This window comes from Erpetoichthys calabaricus, chromosome 6 (assembly GCF_900747795.2).
Source record: "Erpetoichthys calabaricus chromosome 6, fErpCal1.3, whole genome shotgun sequence".
In the NCBI taxonomy this organism is placed as follows: Eukaryota; Metazoa; Chordata; class Cladistia; order Polypteriformes; family Polypteridae; genus Erpetoichthys; species Erpetoichthys calabaricus.
Window position 1 is genome coordinate 201,336,956 of NC_041399.2, and position 26,113 is coordinate 201,363,068.

The window sequence follows — 26,113 nt, forward strand, 5'->3', positions numbered from 1 at the left end:
TGAGGTCTTGCTTCAAACTGTAAATATAAAGCCGAAGAATTACTTCAGATGTGAGGTTTCACTACTTATCCTTTCTTAAAAAATGTATACAATAAGGCAATGAAACACTGAAATTAAATTCGAGGAACTGTATCAATTATTTCAATGCATTGTTTACCTTTGCCTGTTGAGAATGTTGTGAGCCTGCTGCTCAATAAAGAGGTCCCCCGGTGAAATGAACTGCTTTGGAGTGGGCAAAGATGACCTACGACCTTGACTAGGAGAATCCGGCACTTCTGAGAATGAGAAGCCTTTACTGTGAACCTCACCAGTGACATTCCGCGAGGAGAGCTGCTCATGCAACATTGCTTTGGCGTCCTGTGCCCTCCTATAGTTCTCCAGATTCATTATCCGCTCTCTTTCCGCAGGGTCGACGGACTTCTCTTGATAGCCGGACACCTTAGTTTCGATGAGCCCACTCTGTGGGTCCCTGATGACACCGCCATCTCCTTTGGTACTGTATCTCAAATTTACATCTTTACTTTCTTCTTCAGATTTGGGAAGTGCCATTGAACATTTTTCTGAAGCATCCAGCTTACGCATTCGAGAATACTTGGGCAAATAATCGGTATCTGGCTCGTGGTCCAAAGAGATGCCATATTTTTCGGCGAGCTGGCGTCTGCGTTCCGCTTTATATCTGGCAATGCGATCTGCCTTTGTGTCCACCGTGGTCGTGTCTGTGGAGGCGGAGTTTGGAGTCGATTCTGTAAGTACGCACGGAGGATCTTGACAGCTTCTGGGTGGATACTGCCTTACGGCTGAAACATCTTGAGTTTCCTGGATCTCCATTTCTTCTTTACTGAACCTTCTAGCTGTAAGAATAAAAATATAAAACCCAACATTTAATAAATACATGAATTCATTTTAATACACTGACACTTTAGCACGGGTTGCCTAGAAAACGTTTCTCTCAAGACACTTTTGATCCAATACTTGAAAATTGGAAACATTGACAATTATAATGAACAAGCATTTATGATAGCTATAAATCGACAAATAACATCTTATATAGGTCATTGAGTGTTCCAGATGGCTCATCACTGTATGGACGGCTGCACTGATGGCGTCTTCGGTGAATCTACTTGATCTATAAGCAATCTGGCATATTGTGACAGGCTGTGTTATTCTTCTAGCACTTGTGTGGTTTAAAGTGTTAGAAGTTAACCAGCTGTGTGTGTCATTCATAGGGCACTGTTGTGGTTAGGGTCTGAGTGTGTATGTATATCTATGTATGTGTGTGTTATTTGGTGGGGAGTAGACCAATCCAACGACAAACTTGATAACTGTAAGGGGTAAACAGACCATAACACAGCTACAAAACTGGTGGTCTGCCCAACATCAGGAAGATTGGAATGACTTCATTTTCATGTAAGATGGTGCCCCACCTCATTTCAACTTGGGAGGTCCAGCGTTACCTCAACGACACCATTCCAGGACGATGGATTGGAAGAGGTGGACAACAGGATTTTGCTCATCGTCTATGGCCTCCCAGGTCTCCAGACCCTACCCCCTGCAATTTTAATCCATGGGGGTACATTAAAGAAAAAGAGTGTTTGTTCCATCTATGCTCACTAACCTTCAAGATTTGCGACATCAAATTGAGGAAGCTGTAAATTCAGTAACTAGGAACCAGTTGATTTCTGTGGGGCAAGAAATGAACACCATGTGTAGCGCGACAAACATCTTTCAGAGACCATGTTGAGTGCATGCAACCTCAAGGACCAAATTTTGAACTTTCCTATATCCAGTGATGTGCGGAATGTTTTTCTGTCTTGCACAGTCTGTTTGAAATAAATTTTTGAAATCTGCTCTTTCATTTTGAGTAGCCCTGTATAGTCTGCTTCCTGTCAATTACAGATCACTGCCTCACCAGGGTTGCAGTTAGACGTGTCATGAAACACTATTTGGCATTTTACAAATTCCACTTGTATCCACTTTATTCATCATGCATGGGGATCTGACCCAATGTCAAGATGTCCAGCTGTAGTGAAATGCGTCCATATGCTCAGGATTTTGCAGTAATTTGTATGTAACCTGCTGTGCCAGTTGTCATCACAATTAAATTGCTGCTTTAGGTGCTATTTGTCATCACTGATCCTCTGGAGAGCGCACTGGAGAGATTCCGAAGGACTGGAAAATGGCAAATATCATCCTATTACATAAAAAGGGTGACAGGGCAGATCCAAGCAACTATAGGCCAGTAAGCTTAATATTGATCACAGGAAAATGAATGGAAGGAATTATTAAGGATAAGATGGAGCAACACCTGGCAAGGACAGAAGGTATTAGGAACAGTCAGCATGGGATCAGAAGAGGGAGGTCGTGTTTTACTAACATACTGGAATTCTATGAGGAGGCAACAAAAGAATATGAGCAGAGTGGAGCAGATGATATTATTTATCTTGACTTTCAGAAAGCATTTGATAAGGTGCCACATGAGAGGCTGGGCATCAAATTAAAAGAAGTGGGAGTTCAGGGTGATGTTTGTAGATGAGTACAGAATTGGCTCAGACACAGGAAGCAGAGGGCGATGGTGTGAGGAACCTCATCAGAACTGGCCGAAGAGTGGTGACCAGTAGGGGGCAGTGCTGGGGCCGCTGCCATTTTTAATAAATATAAATGATTTAGATAGGAATACAAGTAACAAGTTGGTTAAGTTTGCAGAGGATACCAAGATAGGTGGATTAGCAGAATTTGGAATCCGTTATATCATTACAGAAGGACTTGGACAGCATACAGGCTTGGGCAGATTTGTGGCAGATGAAATTTAATGTCAGTAAATGTAAACAATTACACATAGGAAATAAAAATGTTTGGTTTGAATACACAATGGGTGGTCGGAAAAATCGAGAGTCCACCTTATGAGAAGGATTTACAAGTCATAGTGGACTCTAAGCTATCAAATTCCCGACAGTGTTCAGAAGCCATTAAGAAGGCTAACAGACTGTCAGGTTATATAGCGCCTTGATGTGTGGAGTACAAGTCACAGAAGGTTCTGCTCAGTCTTTATAACACACTGGTGAGGCCTCATCTGGAGTCCTGTGTGCAGTTTTGGTCTCCAGGCTACAAAAGGGACATAGCAGCACTAGAGAAGGTCCAGAGAAGAGCGACTGGGCTGATTGCAGGGCTACAGGGGATGAGTTATGAGGAAAGATTAAAAGCTGAGCCTTTACAGTTTAAGTAAAAGTAGATTAAGAGGTGACCTGATTGAAGTGTTTAAAATGATGAAGGGAATTAGTCCAGTGGATCGAGACTGTTACTTTAAAATGAATTCATCAAGAACACGGGGACACAGTTGGAAACTTGTTAAGGGTAAATTTCGCACAAATATTAGGAAGTTTTTCTTTACACAAAGAACGATAGACACTGAGAATAAGTGACCAAGTAGTGTGGTAGACAGTAAGACGTTAGGGACTTTCAAAACTCGACTTGATGTTTTTTTGGAAGAAATAAGTGGATAGGACTGGTGAGCTTTGTTGGCCTCAATGACCTGTTGTTGTCTAGAGTGTTCTAATGTTCTATACTTAAATGATTTTTCACTTCTGGTTGTGTAGAAATATCAAACCTGTGTTTAAGATTCTAACCACAACATTAAATGATCAGAGTAGAGTTGTAATTTCTTTTACATCTGTTCTTTAAGGAGGGCATATTCATTCATTATGAATCGGTAATGAAAGTCCAGAGGTAATTGTGGATATGACACATCAATACGATAGCCTTTGTAGAACTGATATTTTTTTTTTTATAAATGTGTCAACAAAAACACTGAAACACACATTCCTTGCCAGGTAAGCAAAATACATTAAAAAGTCCATGAGTATATAGAACAAAATGAAGTCCCCATTGCCAGCTATTCTTCCTCCATTTTTTACATTTATAGGAGGACTTCAATGAAGACCCATTCTCATGTAACTCCTCACCATAGCCAGGCAAATCTCTTCTTATCACACCGATCCTTTTTGCCTCTACAAACCTCCACACGTATCTCAGACCATCAGATTTAAAACATATACCCTACAAGACCAAAAAAAAAAATAAGAAATGGGGAGATCCTCCATGGGGCTCTTCTACTTGCCAACCTTCATTGCCATTATGAACAGCAAAGATCTTAGAAAAAGTCTCCATAGAGATCCAAATCCACCTCAAAAGGTCCACTCTCCCCATTTATCACTCATTCTACTTCATACGATTCACTTCCCTGAAGACCACCTATTTACCCTTAAAGAACTTTCTCAATGCACACTTTCATAACATACTTTTGCTTCACCTGACAGCCTTTTCACTTGCCTGGTACTCATCACTTCTGTTGTCCTCATCTTGACTATGAGCCCAAATCGTATGTCACATCCTTTTACCAGATCAACATTCCAATGCTCTCTAGACTATACTTACGGCTTTCAATTAAACCTTAACTCTACTTGTTATTAACTGCACTACAATCAATCTTCCTGATCTTTGAATACTGAAAGCCTACGTCAATCCAACTAATATTTTTAATCACTTAACTGGCCAAGCACCACAAGCCTGAACTCCTAGATGTCAAGCTGCCTTTAATACTTTCACCGCATCCCACTGAATAAGTTTACATGCACTTTAATAACCTGGCTATGCAGAGAAAAATGGTTTCTAAAATGTCACGTATACCCTAATTCTGGTTAGAGATACCGGGATACTGGTCATTGAGAAAAAAATCGGTAAAACATACTGTACATGGATTTCTGTGCAAGTTGCAGTAAGGAGATTGTGGGTTCGCTTCCCGCGTCCTCCCTGTGTGGAGAGTGCTTCAAGTTGAGAGAAAAGCGCTATATAAATGTAAAGAATTATTATTATCAAGTAACTCTTACTTAGCTAAATAAACCTTTAATCGAGTTACATTACGGGTTTCACAGTCTGGACAAATCTGTTCACACACACATCCGGTAGCAAACAGTGGAAGCATTCATAAACGTAGTGAAGTATTAAGATGGTTCGGGTTTAAATTACAACCACTGCACACATCCAATCAGGGATGGATGAAGATGTCCAAATTCTTTTTATTAATTTCTTCCAAACTTATACTTTTAAACAAGGCTCCTACTCTACTGCTCAGACGCCACCAAACTAATCTATAATGTTCAAAGCGAAGCCCTGTGATTGGCCAAGTTCCCACTCAGCACAGGCCAATCACAATAACTAATAAATCAAGGTGGAAGACAACTAATTGAAGGGATACAACACATAAATAATATATTGCCTTTTCAACAATAAAGATAAATATCCTGAAATATGCGGACCATAACAGGACGACGACTCCCAATTGAAATATTTTCACAACATTTGAGAAATCACTTAAGTGATATTGATGTGCTGAACATACGGTGCTAAGCACAAGAGCACAAATCACTAGGAGCAGTGCTGGAATTAACACGTTAAAATTAAAAATGCGTGACATAGTCCGACTACTTTTTAAAGTAACGAGTAATGAAGTACTACTTATTTTATTGAAATAAAAGTAGCGAAACTTAGATAACCAGTCAAGAAGCAAATGTACCAGCATGCCACTCCTTGGCAGGGCACAATCACATATGCAATCAGAAAAGTGTGCCGCATGCAATCCGATAACAGAAACCAATTAATAAAGTGTTAGTTTAATTTTAATTCAGCTTTTTCTAGAGATGTGTTTAGTACTAGGGTGTTGTACCGTGTTAGCCACTACGAATGTAGTGACAAGTCGAGCAAAATGACAACTTTTATTGGCTAACTAGAAAGATTACAATACGCAGGCTTTTCAGGCAAATCAGGCCCCTTCTTCAGGTGAGAAGCGTGTTGAAATACAGCGCGATGGACGGTGCAGCGTTCATACTACACATCTTTAGGGGCTTAGGTTGAAGATTTAAAAAGGGGATCCAGGTTATTAACTTCATAACGCATGAAGGACTAAACATTTTGAAAATACAAGAAGAGGATCATGGATTTGGCTGCATTACTGGTCAGTTTGATGAAGGTTCACATTTGTGCATAACATTTAATAAAAAATGCTGGCCAGTCAAATGTGTTTTTCATACAAAAGAAAAAATGCACAGACTGTAATGTATTACATTTTATAGTAACTAACTATGTAACATTAATTTTCATTTTTGTAAGCAACTAAATTACTTTTGAAAGCAACTTTCCCCACACTGCTCCGGAGACACAGGCTCCATGCTTGTTTCCAGATTCACAGTAGCCATTGATGAGGATTAATTTGTTTTTTAGCACGTTTTTTTAACACCATAATTGGACCCTCACATGTAAACGGAGGCTTTTAAGAAATCAGATTTCTGCCTTAGCCGAGTTATTCTATTCTCCTTGTCACAATTTTGAGTGTGTATACAAAACGCAGTATTGTTCCTATAAATCACCTCCTCTTAGCACCAAAAATCTGAATATGAATAAACATTAGTACAGTATAAAATTAAAATTAGCAGGGACAACATTTATTACTAAATATAAAAACATTGTGTTTCTAACTACAAAAGAAAGCAAAAGAAAACAAGTGATTGCATCCTACCTGTGCAAGGGCTGCAAGGGTCAGAGGCCCGGGTGTACCTCGGAGTGTCGTCTTCTTCTAGCAGGCGATGGGTGACCAGACCAGCACAGCTTTGTAGTAGAACGGGCTGGGTTTCATTATCAATACCTTCCAAACGCCTGGCAATTCTCTCCTTTCTGTACAGATTTAAAGCATACAAGGAATTAAACAAAATTCCCTTACTTCCCAACATTTGTAAATGAGACGGAAGTTTCCAGATGGAGTGCGGGAACACTCAAATTTTGAACTGGAATGGTAGCCTTGAAGTGGGATTTGGCCAAAGGCCATGAAATTTTCTCAGAGTCTGGAAGATGACATCGCCTGAGCAACAGAGTCCAATTACCTGCCCACCATTCTAAAGGATCTCTCATTCCAATGCAATTACATCTCCGTGTTGTTTCCGTCTTTCTCTCTCCAATCCAGTTCAAAGATACTGGTCTGCAACACATCCATCTGCACAACAACTACTTCCATTTTGTTCAGCATAAATGGGGATTTTCTACACTACATTAAACAGACAGACAATGAAAGGCACTATATGTGTGAGTGAGTGAGTGAGAGAGAGAGAGAGAGAGAGAGACAGAGAGAACACACTGAAAGGCACTATAGAAGAGAGAGAGAACTGAAACCCACTATATGAGTGAGAGAGAGGGAGACAAAAGGCACTCTGACATGAACTGTCAACTGTTGGACCTTATATAGACAGGTGTGTGCCTTTCCAAATCATGTCCAGTCAACTGAATTTACCACAGGTGGACTCCAATGAAGCTGCAGAAACATCTCAAGGATGATCGGGGGAAACAGGATGACACCTGAGCTCAATTTTGAGGTTAACAGCAAAGGCTGTGAATACTTATGTACATGTGCTTTCTCAATTTTTTTATTTTTAATAAATTTGCAAAAACCTCAAGTAAACTTTTTTCACATTGTCATTATGGGGTGTTGTGTGTAGAATTCTGAGGAAAAAAATGAATTTAATCCATTTTGGAATAAGGCTGTAACATAACAAAATGTGGAAAAAGTGATGCACTGTAAGTATGAGAGAACTGAAAGGCACTATATGAGAAAGAGAGAGAGAGAACTGAAAGGCACTATATGAGAGAGAGAGAGAGAGAGAGAACACTGAAAGGCACTATATGAGAGAGAGAGAGAGAGAGAGAGAACTGAAAGGCACTATATGAGAGAGAGAGAGAGAGAACTGAAAGGCACTATATGAGAGAGGGAGAGAGAGAGAGAGAGAGAGAACTGAAAGGCACTATATGAGAGAGAGAGAGAGAACACTGAAAGGCACTATATGAGAGAGAGAGAGAGAGAAAACTGAAAGGCACTATATGAGAGAGAGAGAGAGAGAGAGAGAGAGAGAAAGAGAGAGAGAGAACTGAAAGGCACTATATGAGAGAGAGAGAGAGAGAGAGAGAACTGAAAGGCACTATATGAGAGAGAGAGAGAGAGAGAGAGAGAGAGAGAGAGAGAGAACTGAAAGGCACTATAAGAGAGAGAGAGAGAGAGAGAGAGAGAGAGAGAGAGAACTGAAAGGCACTATATGAGAGAGAGAGAGAGAAAACTGAAAGGCACTATACAAGAGAAACTGAACTAAAAGGCACTATATGAGAGAGAGAGAGAGAGAGAGAGAGAGAGAGAACTAAAAGACACTATAGAAGAGAGACACAAACTAAAAGGCACTATATGAGAGAAAGAGTGAGAACTGAAAGAGAGAGAATTCAATTCCATGAATCCCTCACGTATCAACTTGAGGGAGCCTGTACAAATGTACAGCAGTTTACATTTGAAATACACCATTCCAATTAATATGGCTTACCTTTACTTCAGCACTGAAAACGTGTCAACTGTTGAACAAAATTCAGTTGACACTCTAACATTTTAGTATGAAAGATGTCAATATGGTGGAAATGCTTGTGAATCTTAATCTGTCCAAGATCTTATGTACACTGAACAAAAGTAGGTCTAAGCTGCTATTCCATTGAAAGTGTTTCACAGCATGAAACTGAGTATGGTAACCCTTAAATCCACACTATCCTCAATCAACACCACTGATCACAACTTCAAACTGTAGAGCTGTAGATACTTTATTAATGAGTAGTGATGAGCAAACACAGCAGAATTCACTTTACTGCAATTTTAGCAAAATCACGGAAGTGTTGGTGAACTTTGCCAAATTCCGCAAACTGCATTGAAGTCAATGGAAGAGGAGGAGGAGGAGGAACTGGACTGATTTAGAGTGAATTAACACGGTGTAGTGGTCTTTTAGGTATCCCAGTGGACTTGGGAAGCATCTGTCACCAATACTGGATCAATTACTGCGGCCAGAAAATGCTACCTGAGCTGTGAGGCTTAGTGCTAACCACTGAGCCACCATACCTCAAACAGACACGGGTAGAAGAATAACCACAAGTACAAAATAGTGATCCCTTTTCTATTGTATATATTATATGGTGGCATAGGACTGGCTCATTCCATTGTATGAAGTTGGGTCACTGGGTGCAGCTATAAAGTCTTTTATTGTTTTCGATCTATTTATGCAGACACTCCCCACCATAAAGAAGTTAGAAATGATCAGCTAATGCACCCCTTAAATTAAAATAGTGCAAGTTTTTGGGGTTTTTTTTGTACACATGTGGACACAAATCTGGTGGGATTGGGTCTTAACATCACACATGCCTGAAGCACATCAGGCAGCAATCTTCCATTAAGCATGCGTGAAAGCTCTGCACATGGCTGCTATAGCTCTGTGATGTCACGCTGGCTTCACAATGCATAATGGGGAACTTGGACAAAATATTTGTCTAAGCCAGCTGTTAAGCAAATTCCAGAAAAATATTCAGCAAACAAGACTACCAGCAGACATAGCATATTTGCCGAATTTTGTCAGCCAATGCTATTAATGAGATTGAAGAATTATTAAAGACAAGAAATATGGAGAGTTATTAATTTAACCCAGAAATCTGTTCTGTATTTCATGGTATTGCTGTACCTAATCATTTATGGAGAGAATTCAAATTTTAAATTGTACCAACTGACCATATTTATTCATGTTATATGCGACATGATGAGACAGAGGATAGCACTATTGCCTCACAGCTGCAAAGCTCTTACTCTGGGCCGAGTTTGAATGCGAGTGTGTGTCTTAGTAATGGCAACTTCAAACTGACCATGTAAAAGTGAGGCAACAAGTGTGTGTGTGTCCCTATGACAGACTGGCACCACTAATATTGGTTCCAGCCTTGCCTTCAATGGTGCTGGGATAGGTTTCAGCTCCCATCACCAAAAAATGGATAACGTGGATCTGATAACGAATTGATGGCACTAGTTTTATAGGACACACCATGTGGGGAAAAAAAAAACGTAATATATTTAAAGAGGAAATTAAGTTTTACAGGTATACCTGTTCATTTCCAAAGTTCCTTGGCTTACAGGTTCAAATCGTTTCCTTAGTTCAGATACTAAGAGAAAGAAAAACAAAAATAGTTACAGCACCATGTTTTCCACAAAGCATACTATTAGGTAATAAAAATGTCTCTACCGAAGATTAAACAAAAGTAAGATATTTGAAATCACTCCTATTTAAATTTAGTTTTTAAAGACTACACTTCACTGCGCCATCCAAGTCTTCAGAATACACCAATCAGCGACATCATTAAAATCACCTGCCCAATACTGTGTAGGTCCCCTTCACTCCACCAAAACGGCAGACCTGTCTAGTCATGGTCTCCACAAGACCTCGGAAGGTGTCCTGTGGTATCTGCACCAAGACGTTAGCAGCAGATCCTTTAAGTCCTGTAAGTTGTGAGGTGAGGCCTCTAAGGATCAGATTTGTTTTTCCAGCACATCCCACAGGTGCTCGGATCAGACCGCGATCTGGAGAATTTTGAACTCTTGCTCATGTTCTTCAAACCATTCATGAACAATTTGTATATTGTGGCAAGGGTGCCTTTATCATGCTCAAAGTGGCCACTGCCATCAGGGAATACAAATGCCATGATGGACTGCATGTGGTCAGCAACAATCTTTAGGTAGATGGTACTTGTCCAAAGTAACATCCACATGGATGCTAGGACCCAAGTGTTCCTGACAGAGCATTGCCCAGAGAATCACACTGCCTCCTCTGACTTGCCAATCTTAGTGAGTAGCTTTTTTTTTCCCCCCCAAAACAGCTGATCTGACCGCATCTCCTTAGCATGCGTTCAGCCCCCCCCCCCCCCCATTTCACAACGCGAGCAGCATTAACATCCTGCGAGAAAGATTTAACCACGCCCGGGGCAGGAAATAAAGGACAAATTTTGTGTTTACAAAAGTGAAAAACAATGCATATGAAACAATCCATCCATCCATCCATCCTCTTCTGCTTATCCGAGATCGGGTCGCGGGGCAGCAGCTTGAGCAGAGATACCCAGACTTAACTCTCCCCGGCCACTTCTTCTAGCTCTTCGGGAGAATCCCAAGGCGTTCCCAGGCCAGTCGAGAGACATAGTCCCTCCAGCGTGTCCTGGGTCTTCCCTGGAGCCTCCGCCCAGTTAGATGTGCCCGGAACACCATCACCAGGGAGGTGTCCTGATCAGATGTCCGAGCCACCTCATCTGACTCCTCTCGATGCGGAGGAGCAGCGGCTCTACTCTGAGCCCCTCCCGGATGACTGAGCTTCTCACCCCATCTTTAAGGGAGAGCCCAGACACCCTGCGGAGGAAACTCATTTCAGCCGCTTGTATTCGCGATCTCGTTCTTTCGGTCACTACCCATAGATCATGACCATAGGTGAGGGTAGGAACATAGATCGACTGGTAAATTGAGAGCTTTGCCTTGCCATATGAAACAATTCCCATGAAAATAATCTCTTTAAATTGTTTATCCAGTAAACCAAACCTGGGGGTGGGCGAGCGAAGCGGGCAGAGCCCCCTAGTCAAATAAAATGAAAACACTTTTTGTAATGTACCATAATTCAGATTATAATATGTGAATGTCAGGTTGTAGAATAGCTCAGCTGAACTTCACACTTGTAGTAACACAACTATGCACTGGGCTTTATTCTTACAACAGAGAAGTATGGAATTAGGACTGTTGTTTGTAAAATGGGACATTTGAACTTGCTGTATTTTTTTTTTTTTCATTTAAATTTATTAGGAGTCGGTAGATTTTTGCCGACTCCGACCCCAACTCCAGGTACCCAAAATTGTCTCCAACTCCAACTCCACAGCCCTGTTTGGCGTCATTACATTGGTTACCCGTGCCATTTAGAACCGACTTTAAAATTACTGCTTATGGTTTTTAAAGCCTTCAATAATCTCACTCCATTCTAAATCTCGAAATGCCTCTCACCTTACACTCCAAATTGTACCCATAGATCTTCAAATGAGTGTCCGATTAGAATTCCAAGAGCTAAACTTAAAAGAAGTGGTGAGGCGGACTTCTGCAGTTATGCACCTAAAGTCTGAAATAGCTGACCGATAGGCCAATGCGGTGGAGCACTTTAATAAACTGCTAAAAGCACATTACTTTAACTTGGCTTTCTCATAGCTTCATTTTAGTATAACCCTAATATTCTGTATATGTATTGAATTTTTTTTACCCATGGGTCCACATTCTGTATTAACCCCTACTTTCTCTGCTCTTCTTTTTCCGGTTTTCTGTGGTGGTGGTGATCTGCACCGCCGCCACCACATGATCAAAGCACCGTACAGTACATACATTGACGGATTGAAGGCCTGAGGTCCACATGACCATCATCATCATCATCTAATTCTTCCACATGAAGCCTGAATCCCTGGGGACTGATTGAGATCATTATTTATGTTCGGTAGAATGCCCAGTGGACGTTGGATGGTCTCATGGCTTTGGAACCCCTGCAGATTTTGTTTTTTCTGTCCTCCTGGCCATTAGACCTTATTCTTTGTTAATTAGTATTGGCTAATTTTTCTATTTTTTCTTCATCTTGTAAAGCACTTTGAGCTACATCATTTGTATGAAAACCTGCTATAGAAATACATGTTGTTGTTGCTGCCATCCTGTAGCCATCTCTCCCCCAAGGTAAAACGACACACACCATTTCCAGTCGTCCACATGATCTGAAAGAAAATGAGATTCCTAAGGCCAGGCCACCTTCTTCCATGACTCCATGATTCAGTTCTGACGTGCACATTTCCATTATTGTAGGTGCTTTCAGTGGTGGATAGGGGTCAACATGGGCACTTTGACTGGTCTGTGGCTACGCAGCCCCATAAGCAGTAAGCATGGACGCCCTGTGTGTTCAGACACAATACAATAATAATAATGTAATAACTACATTATGTGCTACGGGAGCTCTTCTGTGGGATCGGACTAGACGGGCTAGCCTTCGCTGCCCACTCGCATCAGTGAGACTTGGGTACCCATGACCCCGTCATCAGTTGTCCTTCCTTGGACCACTTTTTGTAAGTACTAAGCATTGCATAGCAGGAATACCCCCACAAGACCTGCTATTTTGAAGTTGCTCCGACCCAGCTGTCTAGCCATCACAATTTGGCATTGTCAAAGGCACTCGCATCCTTGCGCTTGGCCATTTTTCCGGTTTCCAAACCGTCACCTTCCAGAATGGACCGTTTGCTTTCTATCACTCTTTGACAGGCGCCATTGTAACGAGACAGCCAATGTGATTCACTTCACCGCTCAGTGGTTTTAACGTTGGGGCCGATCAGTGTATAATATAGAAAACATTTCTTGCAGGACAGGCTGAAATATGAGCGCACTGCACCGATTATCACTCCATTCCATACGCAGAGATCAGGACAGACTGTGCCAATCACCAAAACCTTGAGCCACATGGAAATTTCAGCAAGACAGATAAGGCGCTCATTTTCTAATAGAGCATACTCAGTCATCCATAATCTGACTAATACTATCAAGAGAAAAAGGACATAGGAAGGTCTTTGGCTCTTAATGCTTCATTTCCTTTCAATAAATCCAAATTATGTCTGCCTCTTTTAAAGTCTAAGCTGTGGGAGTCCCGGATGGCTGCCGGTTTTCATTTTAATTAAGTAGAACTCAATATTTCCTGTCAGTAACAATTAATTCTATGGCACGTAAGTAAAAGTTTCCTTATCTGAGATCAGCTATGCTACTCGGACACATAAAATGTTTAGGACATTTTCTGGTTTGCCCTCCCCTACTGAAACAGTATTTTAATGATGGAGACACAGGTCCATTTTTGATTCCTTTATTATCAACAGCTCCTTGTTAATTGCATTTACTTTAATTAGCGGCCAATGAAGAAAATAACTTTGGGCCCTAAATAGTTTAGATCAGTGGTCTCAAACTCCAGTCCTGGAGGGCCGCAGTGGCTGCAGGTTTTCATTCTAACTAGTGACCAGTTTTTGCTGCTAAATAACCTCTTTTGAATTCATTTTAATTGACTTGTTTTTGAAGACTCAAACCCCTGAATGGTTACTTTTTCCTTAATTAGCAGCCAAACAATAACGAGATATAAAATGAGCCAAAACAGGACCAGCAAGCTGTGACCATCACACAATATCTGAAAAAGAAAGATGAAGGTCTCAGGAAGGTTGATCTGCTCAGGTCCACAAATCATTTTAACAGCGCCGTTTCATAAATGTCTGCTATTGTTGCTCCTCTCATTGTACAAGACATGGAATTAATGAACAGGTTTAATTAACAAGAATCGGCACCTAATGAAACAATTATATATATGGCTTTCTATGTTTTAGCTTGGAATCGGCAATCAACCAGTAAACAACCTATAGAACAGGGGTCGCCAAGTCCGGTCCTGGAGGCTCGCAGTGGCTGCAAGTTTTCATTCTAATCCTTTACTTACTGAGTGACCCGTTTTTGCTGCTAATTAACTTCTTTTGAACTCATTTTAATTGACCTGCTCTTGAAGACTCAAACCCCTTAATTAGCAGCCAAACAATAATGAGATACGAAATGAGCCAAAACAACTGGTGTCCATCATACAATATCTGAAAATAAAGATGAAGGTCTCAGGAATGTTGATCTGCTCAGGTCCACAAAAATTTTAACAGAGCTCTTAGAAAAGAGAAAATCAACAATTTCAGAAATGCCTGCTAATGCACCAGGAGAGAAACAACAAGAAATGGAATTAAAGAAAGAATTAAAGTTTAATTGACGACAAGACCCGGCACCTCATGAAGCAGCTGGTTGGAGTTTGAGGCCCCAACTTAGTTGGTCTTCTCTTGGCTCCCTCACTTCACATTTCATTTCTGTTTGGTTGCCATTTAACTCTTTTAGGGAGGATGTCGACTTTTGTTGACAGGAGGTGTTGAGGGCGAATGTCAACAAAAGTCGACATCCAGGGATAGAGGGCGACAATCAGCTGTTAATGGCGACAAAACTCACTGTCACGTCGCAGGCATTCCCTCTGTGCTTGGAGGAATGCTAGACTCGTTGACTCGGCAACTAATCCTTGCGTTTGCGTGAGTTGCGAAATGTAAACAATGGCAAGATGGCATCGACATGTCACAAGGGAGCGAAGCGAGTGCAGAAAAGAAAACACTCGGCAGACAATGTGTTGCGCATTATCGCGGCGTCGGACTTTTCAGAATCGGATTTTATTGACAGTGATCAGGAGATCGAACAAGAGAGTGAGAAGCCGGCATCAGCTGATCGGACACCAGCCGATGCCGCGCCAGCTGATCCGCTGCCAGCTGAGCGAATTTGCGCATCCGATGCATCTATGGCAAGGTTCGTGTGGGAGGATTACCCAGACATTGATCCGTGGGAGCCGAACTGGCTACCGGACTTCACAAGATGGCATGGCTTGCTGTTGGACACGACAGATCACCAGCTGCTGAACTACCTCAGGCTGCTCTCTCCTGATGCTGCTTTTCAGCTACTGTCAGACGAGACAAACAGGTAGGCAAAGAAATTTTTTGAATCGCGGGCTGCGCTTCCATCGCATTCTCATTTTTCAAAGTGTAAACCCACAACAAAAGACGAGATGAAGCGCGCTGTGGCATTACAAATAGAGATGGGACAGAACTGGTGATATAACTTCAGGGAGCGTTGGTCCAAACGTGCTTTGTCCCCTGGTGGCTTTGGACAGGTTATGCAGCGTGATGATAGGTATGTGATGCTGCAAAGTTTTATTCACTTCTGTAATAAACAGAAGCAAATCCCAAGGGGTGAGCCAGGCTATAACGCCATGCATAAAGTTCAGCCCCTGCTTGACATTGTGGAACCAACATAGAAACAATTTTATCAGCCTGGCTGCGATTTGTCTGTGCATGAATCTATGACAAAATAAAAGGGACACCTTTTTTCTGCAAATATATGCCAGACAAGCCCACAAAGTATGGCATAAAGGATTTTGTACTGGCAGAAGCAAACACTGGTTTCTGCCTGAAAGTAATTACATATACAGGAATGTATTTCTTTCAAAGAGAGAACGGTCCCTTGACAAGTCAGGTTGTGCTGGAGCTGCTTCAGGGCTATGAACATTTGGGTCATGTTGTGTACATGGACCATTTTTATACATCACCTGAATTGTTCATGGAGCTACAGAGCAGGGGAATTGGAGCTTGTGGCACAGTGAGGGTGAACAGGAGACACATGGCCTCAAAGTTGAAGCCAGACAGGCTGAAGATGAAAAGAGGCGACAATACAGTTTTCATGCGGGCAGAAAATTTGGTGGCAGTGGCATGGCACGATGGCAAACGGGTGACTTGTCTCTCTACAGTACACACTAATAATATATGTGAGAAAGTGCAGCAACAGACAATTGAAAAGTAGGCACCAAAGCAACACGTATTGTAAGCAGTGCAATGTGGCAATGACTGAAATTGGCTGCTTTGAGCGAAAGGTTAGAATGAAAACCTGCAGCAACTGGAGCCCTCCAGGACCGGAGTTTGAGACCACTGGTTTAGAAGAAGAACAAAAACAAACTGTCATTTCAGTAGCAAAAACAATTGGCAATTGTTAAATGAATTAAAAACCTGCACACACACACGGGCACAAATGCATGTTTAAAATCCAAGTGAAAAGTTTTTTTTATGTACAGTTGGAAAGTTTCAAGAGTGAAAAATACAGTTAAGCTTCAATTTTTTGGGGCTTTATATATTTGTTAAAGCTCCCGATTAATCACGTAAAGGATATGATTAACACATTTTTGACAACTTCTAAATATGTTCATTCAGTCTAGTCAAACTTCATTACACTTCACACTTATTGAAACATCGCCAAATGAATCCTAGTCTATTAAGGGCACAAGATTGTTTACAGTGTTTTTTTCCATCTACACACACCAGTGGAGTCGCCCCTCGTCCCTTGTAATACGGGATTGGCCTGTACTGGAACAAAAAGTACAGCGTACTTTATTGAATCAGAAATGGACATGATTTGAGCCGTATTACCGTACACAGTGTTTTGTATGTACACTAGATCTTCATGGAGTGGAGAATAACAGGAGAACAATTCAAAGCAAACCCGATACACAAACAGAGTGAATGAGTTTCAGTTCAGTGTCGCATTAACGTTGCAGATTGACACGCGCCCCTTGCCATTACGCTGCATTCACACCTTGACTGTAAACAAAAAAAAAAAAAAAAAGATGAGCGGTGATGTCTGCTAATGCAAATGTACCAGTGAAACGATGCAAGAGTCTGTCAAGGTATAGGTTTGAGTGCAAGACAAAGTCAGTGGGTCTGACTGGTCCCTGGCCACGAGTATATTTGCCGCGGAGCTTTTTGGGTTGCCCATGGAGGGATATCTGACCTGGAACAGCACGGTGCAGGTGCTACTCATGTCTGAGCAGCTAAACAGCAGAGGACACACGGAAGAATCGATCAGTTCCTGTGGTATACTGGGTCCACAGCTCAGATCGAAAAGGACAGTTTTTAAATGGATAATAGCCTCCCTAGTGTTTAATTTTTTTCTCAAAAACACAAAAATGTTGCATTTTTTGGCTTAAAAACGACATTTTTATTAAACCTCATCTTTCTCCTATAAAACACAAAGTATAAAATCAGAAGTGTACAAACTACAATAATAAAAATAATGATGAGTAATACGAATATGAACAGCACACTGCATCACACGAGCGTCACTTTCAGATTCCCAGAATCCCTTTCGGTTTCACTGACCACAGTTGACTTTCTTGCGAGACGTCATTATGAGGCCAGAAGATGAGTCTACACCATTGCCAGAGTACCGTTCGGCACTAAAGATGTTGTCCCTTTCACAGCCCGAGTAATCCCCCGGGCCTTACGTGAGACGCATCTATATTAGTGGCCCAAGTGACACTCGGGATTAACCCTTTTAGCACTGGTTTTACCGCCAGAGTGGCGCTCGTGTCTAACGCTAAGGAGGTTAAAAACTTCAATTGTTCCATTAATCCCAATTCATTTTGTTTTAAATCGAACAGCAGCTCTAATATTTATAAGTGCACTATTGGCTGTTGTCTCAGCTACTTGTTAGGACAAAGGGGTAATTTTATCAAACTTTTTTGACTATTAATTGAATTTTTATCATACATTTACATTTTTTTTTTTTTGCACTTTAGATAGTTTGCACAAGTTTCCCAGTTCAGTCATCAAAGCCACTTGTCACCCTAAACGTGTCCCTTCATTTCAGACCTCCATCTTTGGAAACATGGAAATGCACTGCAGATATGTGCTTTTGTGCAAAGCAAACAAACAAATTACTGAATATTACAAAAGTTTAGACTGCACCAAAAAAATAAATGTGTACATTTAAGAAACTGACTTTTCTGCAACATGCGCAACTGAAGTCCATTTTATGTCATCTGTCAGAAACAAATCTTTGAGAATGAACGGAAATAGCAGAAGTCCTCATTTGGATATGTACACACAGCTAATCAATTAATAAGCAAAAGAAAGCAATGTGGCCATCTTCAAAAATTAGATGACAACAATCTAAGCAGTCAGTGAAATGGCCTCTAAGAAAAAAAAATAAATACCATATCGCATTGCTGGCCTTGCTGAATAAATCGTCATGAAACGGAAGCAACCTTAACCACAATAAAGAGTAATTAAATGCAAAGACAAGGACAAAAAATAGTGATTTACTTACACGTGAGGACACAGCAGCCTAGAACCAAGAAACTGGCCTTGCAGGGCGCTGTGCATAAACTCTAAATAGTGGAGGCCCCCCGCTAAACCCACCCCACCCCACCTACCTTGACATACAGAAGCTCCAGCTAATACTGAAATAAAACTTTAGCTACTCCGCAGATGGGTGGCAAATAGCTCTGGACTTTCACAAGAGCATCTCAGGACCCTGCCCTACCGCTGAAATTGCCAGCCAAACATTCAGGACAACAAGTCTTATTATAAAATATACTGCTGTAGGTGTAACTAGGATTGATGTCTGAAACAGATTTTTAAAACACAAAACTTAATTGTGGGAGTGGAGTATTGCGGAAAGCAAAATTAAAATTTCCCAAGCCAGCATGGTGGTCAACTCCTGGTCCTGGTAAGGGTCTGTATGGGTACAGAAATACCAGATGAAGAATAAATGATCAAAACTCGCCATACTGAACTATGAATTAAACCAATATATAAAACAGGACCTTAGACCGAATGAAAGTCAAAATGTGAACTGTGTGGGTTAATACTGATTAACCTGCTGGCAATTTAGGAAGTAAAAAATGTTAGGTTTGAATACACAATAGGAGGTCTGAAAAACTGAAAATACTCCATATAGTGGACTCGACACGATCAACAGCCAGACAGTGTTCAGAAGCCATTAAAGACGGCCAACAGAATATCAGGTTATATAGCGCCTTGATGTGTGCAGTACAAGTCACAGGAGGTTCTGGTCAGGCTTTATAACTCCTTTATAACATCTGGAGTCCTGTGTGCAGTTTGGGTCTCCAGGCTACAAAAAGGACATAGCAGCACTAGAGAAGTTCCAGAGAAGAGCAACTGGGCAGTAAATATAAAGGATTACATTTAGGAAATACAAATGTGAGGTTTGAGTACACAACGGGAGGTCTGAAAATCAAAAGTACACCACATGAGAAGGATTTAGGAGTCATAGTGAACTCAACGCTATCAACTACCACATGGCTTTCAGATGCCATGAAGAAGGCCAACAGACTGTCAGGTTACATAGCGCCCTGATGTGTGGAGTACAACAACAACATTTATATAGCACATTTTCATACAAAAAAGTAGCTCAAAGTGCTTTACATAATGAAGAAAAAAATAAGAGAGAAAGTCAGAAATTAAAATAACATTAATTAACATAGAATTAAGAGTAAGATCCGATGGCCAGGGAGGACAGAAAAAACAAAAAAACTCCAGATGGCTGCAGAAAAAAAAAAAAAAAAAAAATCAAATCTGCAGGGGTTCCAGGCCACGAGACCACCCAGTCCCCTCTGGGCATTCTACCTAACATAAATGAAATAGTCCTCTTTGTATTTAGGGTTCTCACGGAAGGACGGATCAAAACTTGAGTACAAGTCCCAGGAGGTTATGCTGAAGCTTAACACACTGGTGAGGCCTCATCTGGAGTCCTGTGTGCAGTTTTGGTCTCCAGGCTACAAAAAGGACATAGCAGCACTAGAGAAGGTCCAGAGAAGAGCGACTGGGCTGATTGCAGGGCTACAGGGGATGAGTTATGAATATAAAAAGAGCGGAGCCTTTATAGTTTAAGCAAAAGATTAAGAGGAGACCTGACTGAAGTGTTTAAAATTATGAAGTGAATTAGTCCAGTGGATCGAGACTGTTATTATAAAATGAGTTCATCAAGAACATGGGGGCACAGCTGGAAACTTAAGGGTAAATTTCACACAAACATTAGGAAGTTTTTTTTCTTCACACAGTGAACAATAGAGACATGGAATGAGTGACCAAGTAGTGTGGCAGACAGTAAGACTTTAGGGACCTTCAAAACATGACTTGCTTATTCCAGATTGTTTTAATGAAACTGTGTGACAGCAACATTAAATAAAGCTCAAATTTCAATCTTCATATTTTGCAAAGACAACGTGTGTGCAACTTTCCCATCCATCGGGATAAAACTTTGAGGTATATTTTAAAGCCATTCTACTTGTAAAAAGGCCTACAGATTAGTTTGTATTTGTGCTTCTTCAGTCAAAAAAAACATGCATTAGTAGTCACTTACTTAAATAAATCCTTAAAATTATTAAAAAGTGGATTGTACAAACCTTTAGGAAGCACAGCCAAAAGATTAGCATCAATTTCCTTGGTAACCTTTGTTAAATCTTCATTGTCAAATGAAAATTCTTTCTGGAAGCTAAAAACAAAATAAACATACATTAGAATACATTTTTTTTTGGAGAAAGAATCTTATAATAAAAATAAAAAAATAAAATCAGAATTTATACTTAGAGTTGATAGATGTACTGTAAATGACAATTCAAACTGTTCTTACTCATGAAGCCAGCTCCTTCCCTCTAGGATATTTAATAGTTTGTTTTTAAGAACATTATGGATTCACTCCGACAAATGTACTCAAATGCAGGAATATGAATGGGTATGACCTATGGGGTATTACCGATCACATATTGGGTATGAATTGGGCAGAAGCACATTCATTGGCACTTGACAAATCTTGGCGTCTTCATATTTCTGCCTTATGTACCCACAGGTCACAAAAAGTTGTAAAAGGAATTCAGGGTTACTTGACTTCAGTACTGGAGGTCTGCAGATTTTTGCTTCAACTAAAGTCTTAAATAGAACCCATTTACTTACTACTAAGTCAATATTTTTGTGGTTAGTTTTAGTTAAGTTTCTTATGACTCAGAATCCTTAATTGCCTATTTTTGCTTTAAACAGCTACACTGAGGTTTTAATGGTTGCCTGTTATCTTAACCAGCCATCAATGAGTCACAAATGACAAAGGAACCAGAAGCTCTCCTACCAACGTGCTTCCATTTAAGCCTGTGCCTATGCAACATGACATATCTGTGTTAAGAAAATGGTTTGAAATAAACATGAGAGAACGGAAAGACCAAGGAGGTATACATTTGTTCAGGACCACCAAACATATGAATAACATGCTCGGCAAATGAAAATTCTACAATGTGATAAAGATTTGTCTTTGAAGAATGAAAGGACTAAGAAGCCACAGAATTAAATACCAAGTGTCATTTTCTGCTAGGCCGGGTTTCTAATTGTGAAATTGGTTGGAATTAAAACCTGCAGCTACTGTGGACCTCCACGACCGTAATTGAGAACCCCCACCTCTAATATTAGCATCAATTTCGGGGTGGAGAACACTTGACTTTGAACCACTGCGTTATGACTGCTGGATTGTAAGTGTTTTGATAGGGAAGACTTTGTATAAAAACACACACACACACAAAAAAAACACACTACCGTGGCTGTCCGTTTGTCCATGATTTTAAAATCACTTGTAGCTCACAAACCATTTGATCTATTGACCTGAAATTTGGTACACATATACTACATGACGTCTAGTACAGTCGTATGAAAAAGTGTGGGAACCCCTCTTAACTATTTGGATTTTAGTTTCTCATTGGTTGAGCTTTCAAAGTAGCAACTTCCTTTTAATATCTGACATGCCTTATGGAAACAGTAGCATTTCAGCAGTGACATTAAGTTTAATGGATTAACAGAAAATATGCAATATGCATCATAACAAAATTAGACAGGTGCATACATTTGGGCACCCCAACAGAGAGAGATATTACATCAATACTTAGTTGAGCCTCCTTTTGCTAACCTAACAGCCTCTAGACGCTGTCCTCCTATAGCCTTTGAGGAGTGTCTGGACTCTGGATGGAGGTATTTTTGACCATTCTTCATACAAAATCTCTCCAGTTCAGTTCAATTTGATGGCTGCCGAGCATGGACAGCCTCCTTCAAATCATCCCATAGATTTTCGATGATATTCAAGTCAGGGGACTGTGGCGACCATTCCAGAACATTGTACTTCTCCCTCTGCATGAATGCCTTTGTAGATTTCGAACTGTGTTTTGGGTCATTGTCTTGTTGGAATATCCAACCCCTGCGTATCTTCAACTTTGTGACTGATGCTTGAACACTATCCTGAAGAATTTGCTGATATTGGGTTGAATTCATCCAACCCTCGACTTTAACAAGGGCCCCAGTCCCTGAACTAGCCACGCAGCATGATGGAACCTCCACCAAATTTGACAGGAAGTAGCAGGTGTATTTCTTGGAATACGGTGTTCTTCCGCCATGCAATACACTTTTTGTTATGACAAAATAACTCCATTTGTGTCTCATCAGTCCAAAGCACTTTGTTCCAGAATGAATCTGGCTTGTCTAAATGAGCATTGGCATACAACAAGCGACTGTTTGTGGCGTGAGTGCAGAAAGGGCTTCTTTCTCATCACCCTGCCATACAGATGTTCTTTGTGCAAATTGCGCGGAATTGTAGAACGATGTACAGATACGCCATCTGCAGCAAGATGTTCTTGCAGGTCTTTGGAGGTGATCTATGGGTTGTCTGTAACCATTATCACAATCCAGCGCATATGCCACTCCTGTATTTTTCTTTGCCTGCCAGAGCTGCTGGGTGTAACAGCAACTGTGCCTGTGGCCTTCCATTTCCTGATTACATTCCTTACAGTTGTAACCAACAGTTTAAACCTCTGAGATGGCTTTTTGTAGCCTTCCCCTAAACCATGAGACTGAACAATCTTTGTTTTCAGATCTTTGGAGAGTTGCTTTGAGGAGCCCATGCTAACACTGTCCCTGCTGTTTTAACAGCACTAACAGAATTTCAAAAGATATCTGGTCTTAGAATTAATCTGAATAAAAGTATACTCTTTCTAGTGAATTCACAAGCATATAATATTAGATTAGACACCCTACCTTCTACCATAGCAGATCAGTTTAAATACCTAGGGGTAAATATCACAAGTAAACAAAGTTCTTTATCAACAAAATTTTGCCGTCTGTATGGAAAAAATTAAGCAAGACTTGCATAGATGGTCAACCCTTCATCTCACTCTAGCCGGAAGAATTAACATTGTTAAGATGAATATCCTTCCTAAACTTCTCTTTTTATTTCAAAACATTCCAATATATATCAATAAATCGTTTTTTAAACAGTTAGATTCAACCATAACCTCATTCATTTGGAACTCAAAACACCCACGTATCCGAAGAGCGACCCTACAAAGACCTCAGGCAGAAGGTGGCATGGCTTTACCTAATTTTCAGTTTTATTACTGGGCAGCAAACATACACGCCATAAAAACCTGGACACAAATAAATGAACATACACAGGCTTGGTCCACGATAGAAGTAGAGGAGCCCATGCTGTAAGGAAAGGTTAGTTCTCGTGTCAAATAGACGTGTTCCTAAGAAACTGGAAATTGTCCTCAGTCAGCTTACTGCACCCTGTCTTATGACAGACGCCTGTATGAATAACCTGCCGTAATAGCAAAACGGCTTTGTCAGCTATTAACCCTAAGTAGGCTTGCAAGCAGTTAATTTATCTTTCACTCTAGCATCAATGGCAGTAAGAAGTTCCAGCTTTATCTGTAAATTGCTTTAGTTACACAAGGTATGATTCCATTAACCTCCTTAATGCACATTTTGAAATTACCAAAAACAAAAAAAACTTAACAGAAACACATGAATTTTGAAAAAGAAAAAACTGAAAATTCACAAAAAAAAGTTTACATGCTCACTTGAGACGGTTTTTCAGGCGATTTGACAAAGCAATAATTTGCAAAGCTGCAATGTAGTGGGAAGTCAAGCCACTCAGGCCCCTTCTTCAGACAAGTTGCCTAGACAGCTTGCATATTGTAATCTTGTTAGTTAGCCAATAAAAGGGGTCATTTTGCTAGACTTCTCCCTACATTCATAATGGCTAACATGGCACAACACCCTAATACTAAAGCTGTAATACAAACACTTTTGTTGCGTTTAGGTCACATGACATGACGTAAATTAGAGCACTACCAGGTGACCCAACACAAATGTCTCTGATCATTAATCTGTCATCAACGACCACCTGCTGAACAACAGATGTCCGGCCTTTCCTGTTAACGTAATCCCGATACCCGTCACTTGGTTCACGAATAGGGAATGCGAGCCGTCAATTGCACCATACACTTGAATTGTAATTGCACTGTGAAAAATGACATGCCTCTTCTACATCAGTTAAAGTATTATCTCATCATTTTGGAGCATATGGCCCGACACACCTGTGAACAGTAGTTTTGCTCACACCAAAGGCCTCGGCAGCAACCCTGTACTGCGCACAGGTAGCCAGTTTATAAAGCATGATGGCTTTGCGCTCCTCGGTCAGGACTGGCTCCCTCCTCATGTATGCTACAGCAGGGGACACAAGAGGGCCTATTGTGGTGCACAATTCCATGAATGTTGAGCTGCTCATCCTAAAATTGTTACCCACAGCTCCAGAGTTAAAAACACTACAGATGACTTCAATCCCTAATATGTGGCCTCTGCCAAGTATAGGGAGTTCGCCTTCTCTATCGTATTCACTCTCTCATCACCTCTGATTAAAAACAAATACGCCGATTATAGATGCAATTGAAATAACACAACCATCATATTGGGTGCAATTTTCAATTTCAGGTGATAAAACAAACTTATTTGCATAAAATCACTCAATGGAAATGTTAACAATTTGCATTAGTGCTTTGTCGACATTTCAGAATTATCGCGTCTATTTTGCACATAACTGCAATTGAAACTCTGCTACAGACGGCACACCCCTGTGTCCATATTACATCAAGGACTGGGAGGGGGGTCCCCCATGGTGTCCATGCAGAGCACATGCCACTTGAGTTGCGTATATAGTACTCCTTGGCGTCCATAACACTTAACTTCCGTTAAGATCGCCTAATCTAATGGATTGACGATCTCTCCCTCTCTCTGTCTGCCGTCTGTTTTTGTGAGTTATGATTCCCTACCTTCCTGATAAAAGGTTCAAGGAAATGAAGGTCACATTGAAATTTTTGCTTGCAATTTTATACATGCAGCAAAGACTCATTCAAATGTAGCTTATTTAAAAAAAACAGTACAGAGTGCAGGTGTTCAAAGGGTAAAATCTTATTGAATTTATGGAAAAACATGTAGAAAACTGTTTAAGTAGGATAAACACAAGGGAAGCTAAAGTAGTCAGAATGCTGACTGATGGGTAATCCTCAGGTTAATAAATGTGCTGAACAAAGTCACACCACACCTTGAGAAACCTGGAAATAAGCAAAAGTCGAGATGTGATAAACCTCCACATGTCCACAAGTATAGGTTGGAAGCATGCACTGACTACAGTGCGTTGGATACGATCAAAGTGGAGGATACGATATTATTTATCTTGACTTTCAGAAAGCATTTGATAAGATACCACCTGAGAGGTTGGGCATCAAATTAAAAGAAGTGGGAGTTCAGGGTGATGTTTTTAGATGGGTGCAGAATTGGCTCAGACACAGGAAGCAGAGGGTGATGGTGTGAGAGACCCCATCAGAACTGTCTGATGTTAAGAGTGGTGACCAGCAGGGGTCAGTGCTAGGGCCGCTGCGATTTTTAATAAATATAAATGATTTAGATAGGA

At 40.7% G+C, this 26,113-nt stretch overlaps 1 protein-coding gene across 1 annotated transcript in view; it reads right to left on the reverse strand.

Moving 5' to 3' along the window:
- The window catches only part of svila (supervillin a), a 249,514-nt gene that overhangs the window by 194,073 nt on the left and 29,328 nt on the right, over positions 1–26,113 (reverse strand). The window contains exons 3-6 of the mRNA XM_051929021.1: positions 20,739–20,827; positions 9,990–10,047; positions 6,569–6,723; positions 158–851 (exon numbers count right to left, since the gene is read on the reverse strand). Of these exons, the coding sequence (XP_051784981.1) occupies positions 158–851; positions 6,569–6,723; positions 9,990–10,047; positions 20,739–20,827 (996 nt within the window). The remainder of the gene's footprint in view (positions 1–157; positions 852–6,568; positions 6,724–9,989; positions 10,048–20,738; positions 20,828–26,113) is intronic.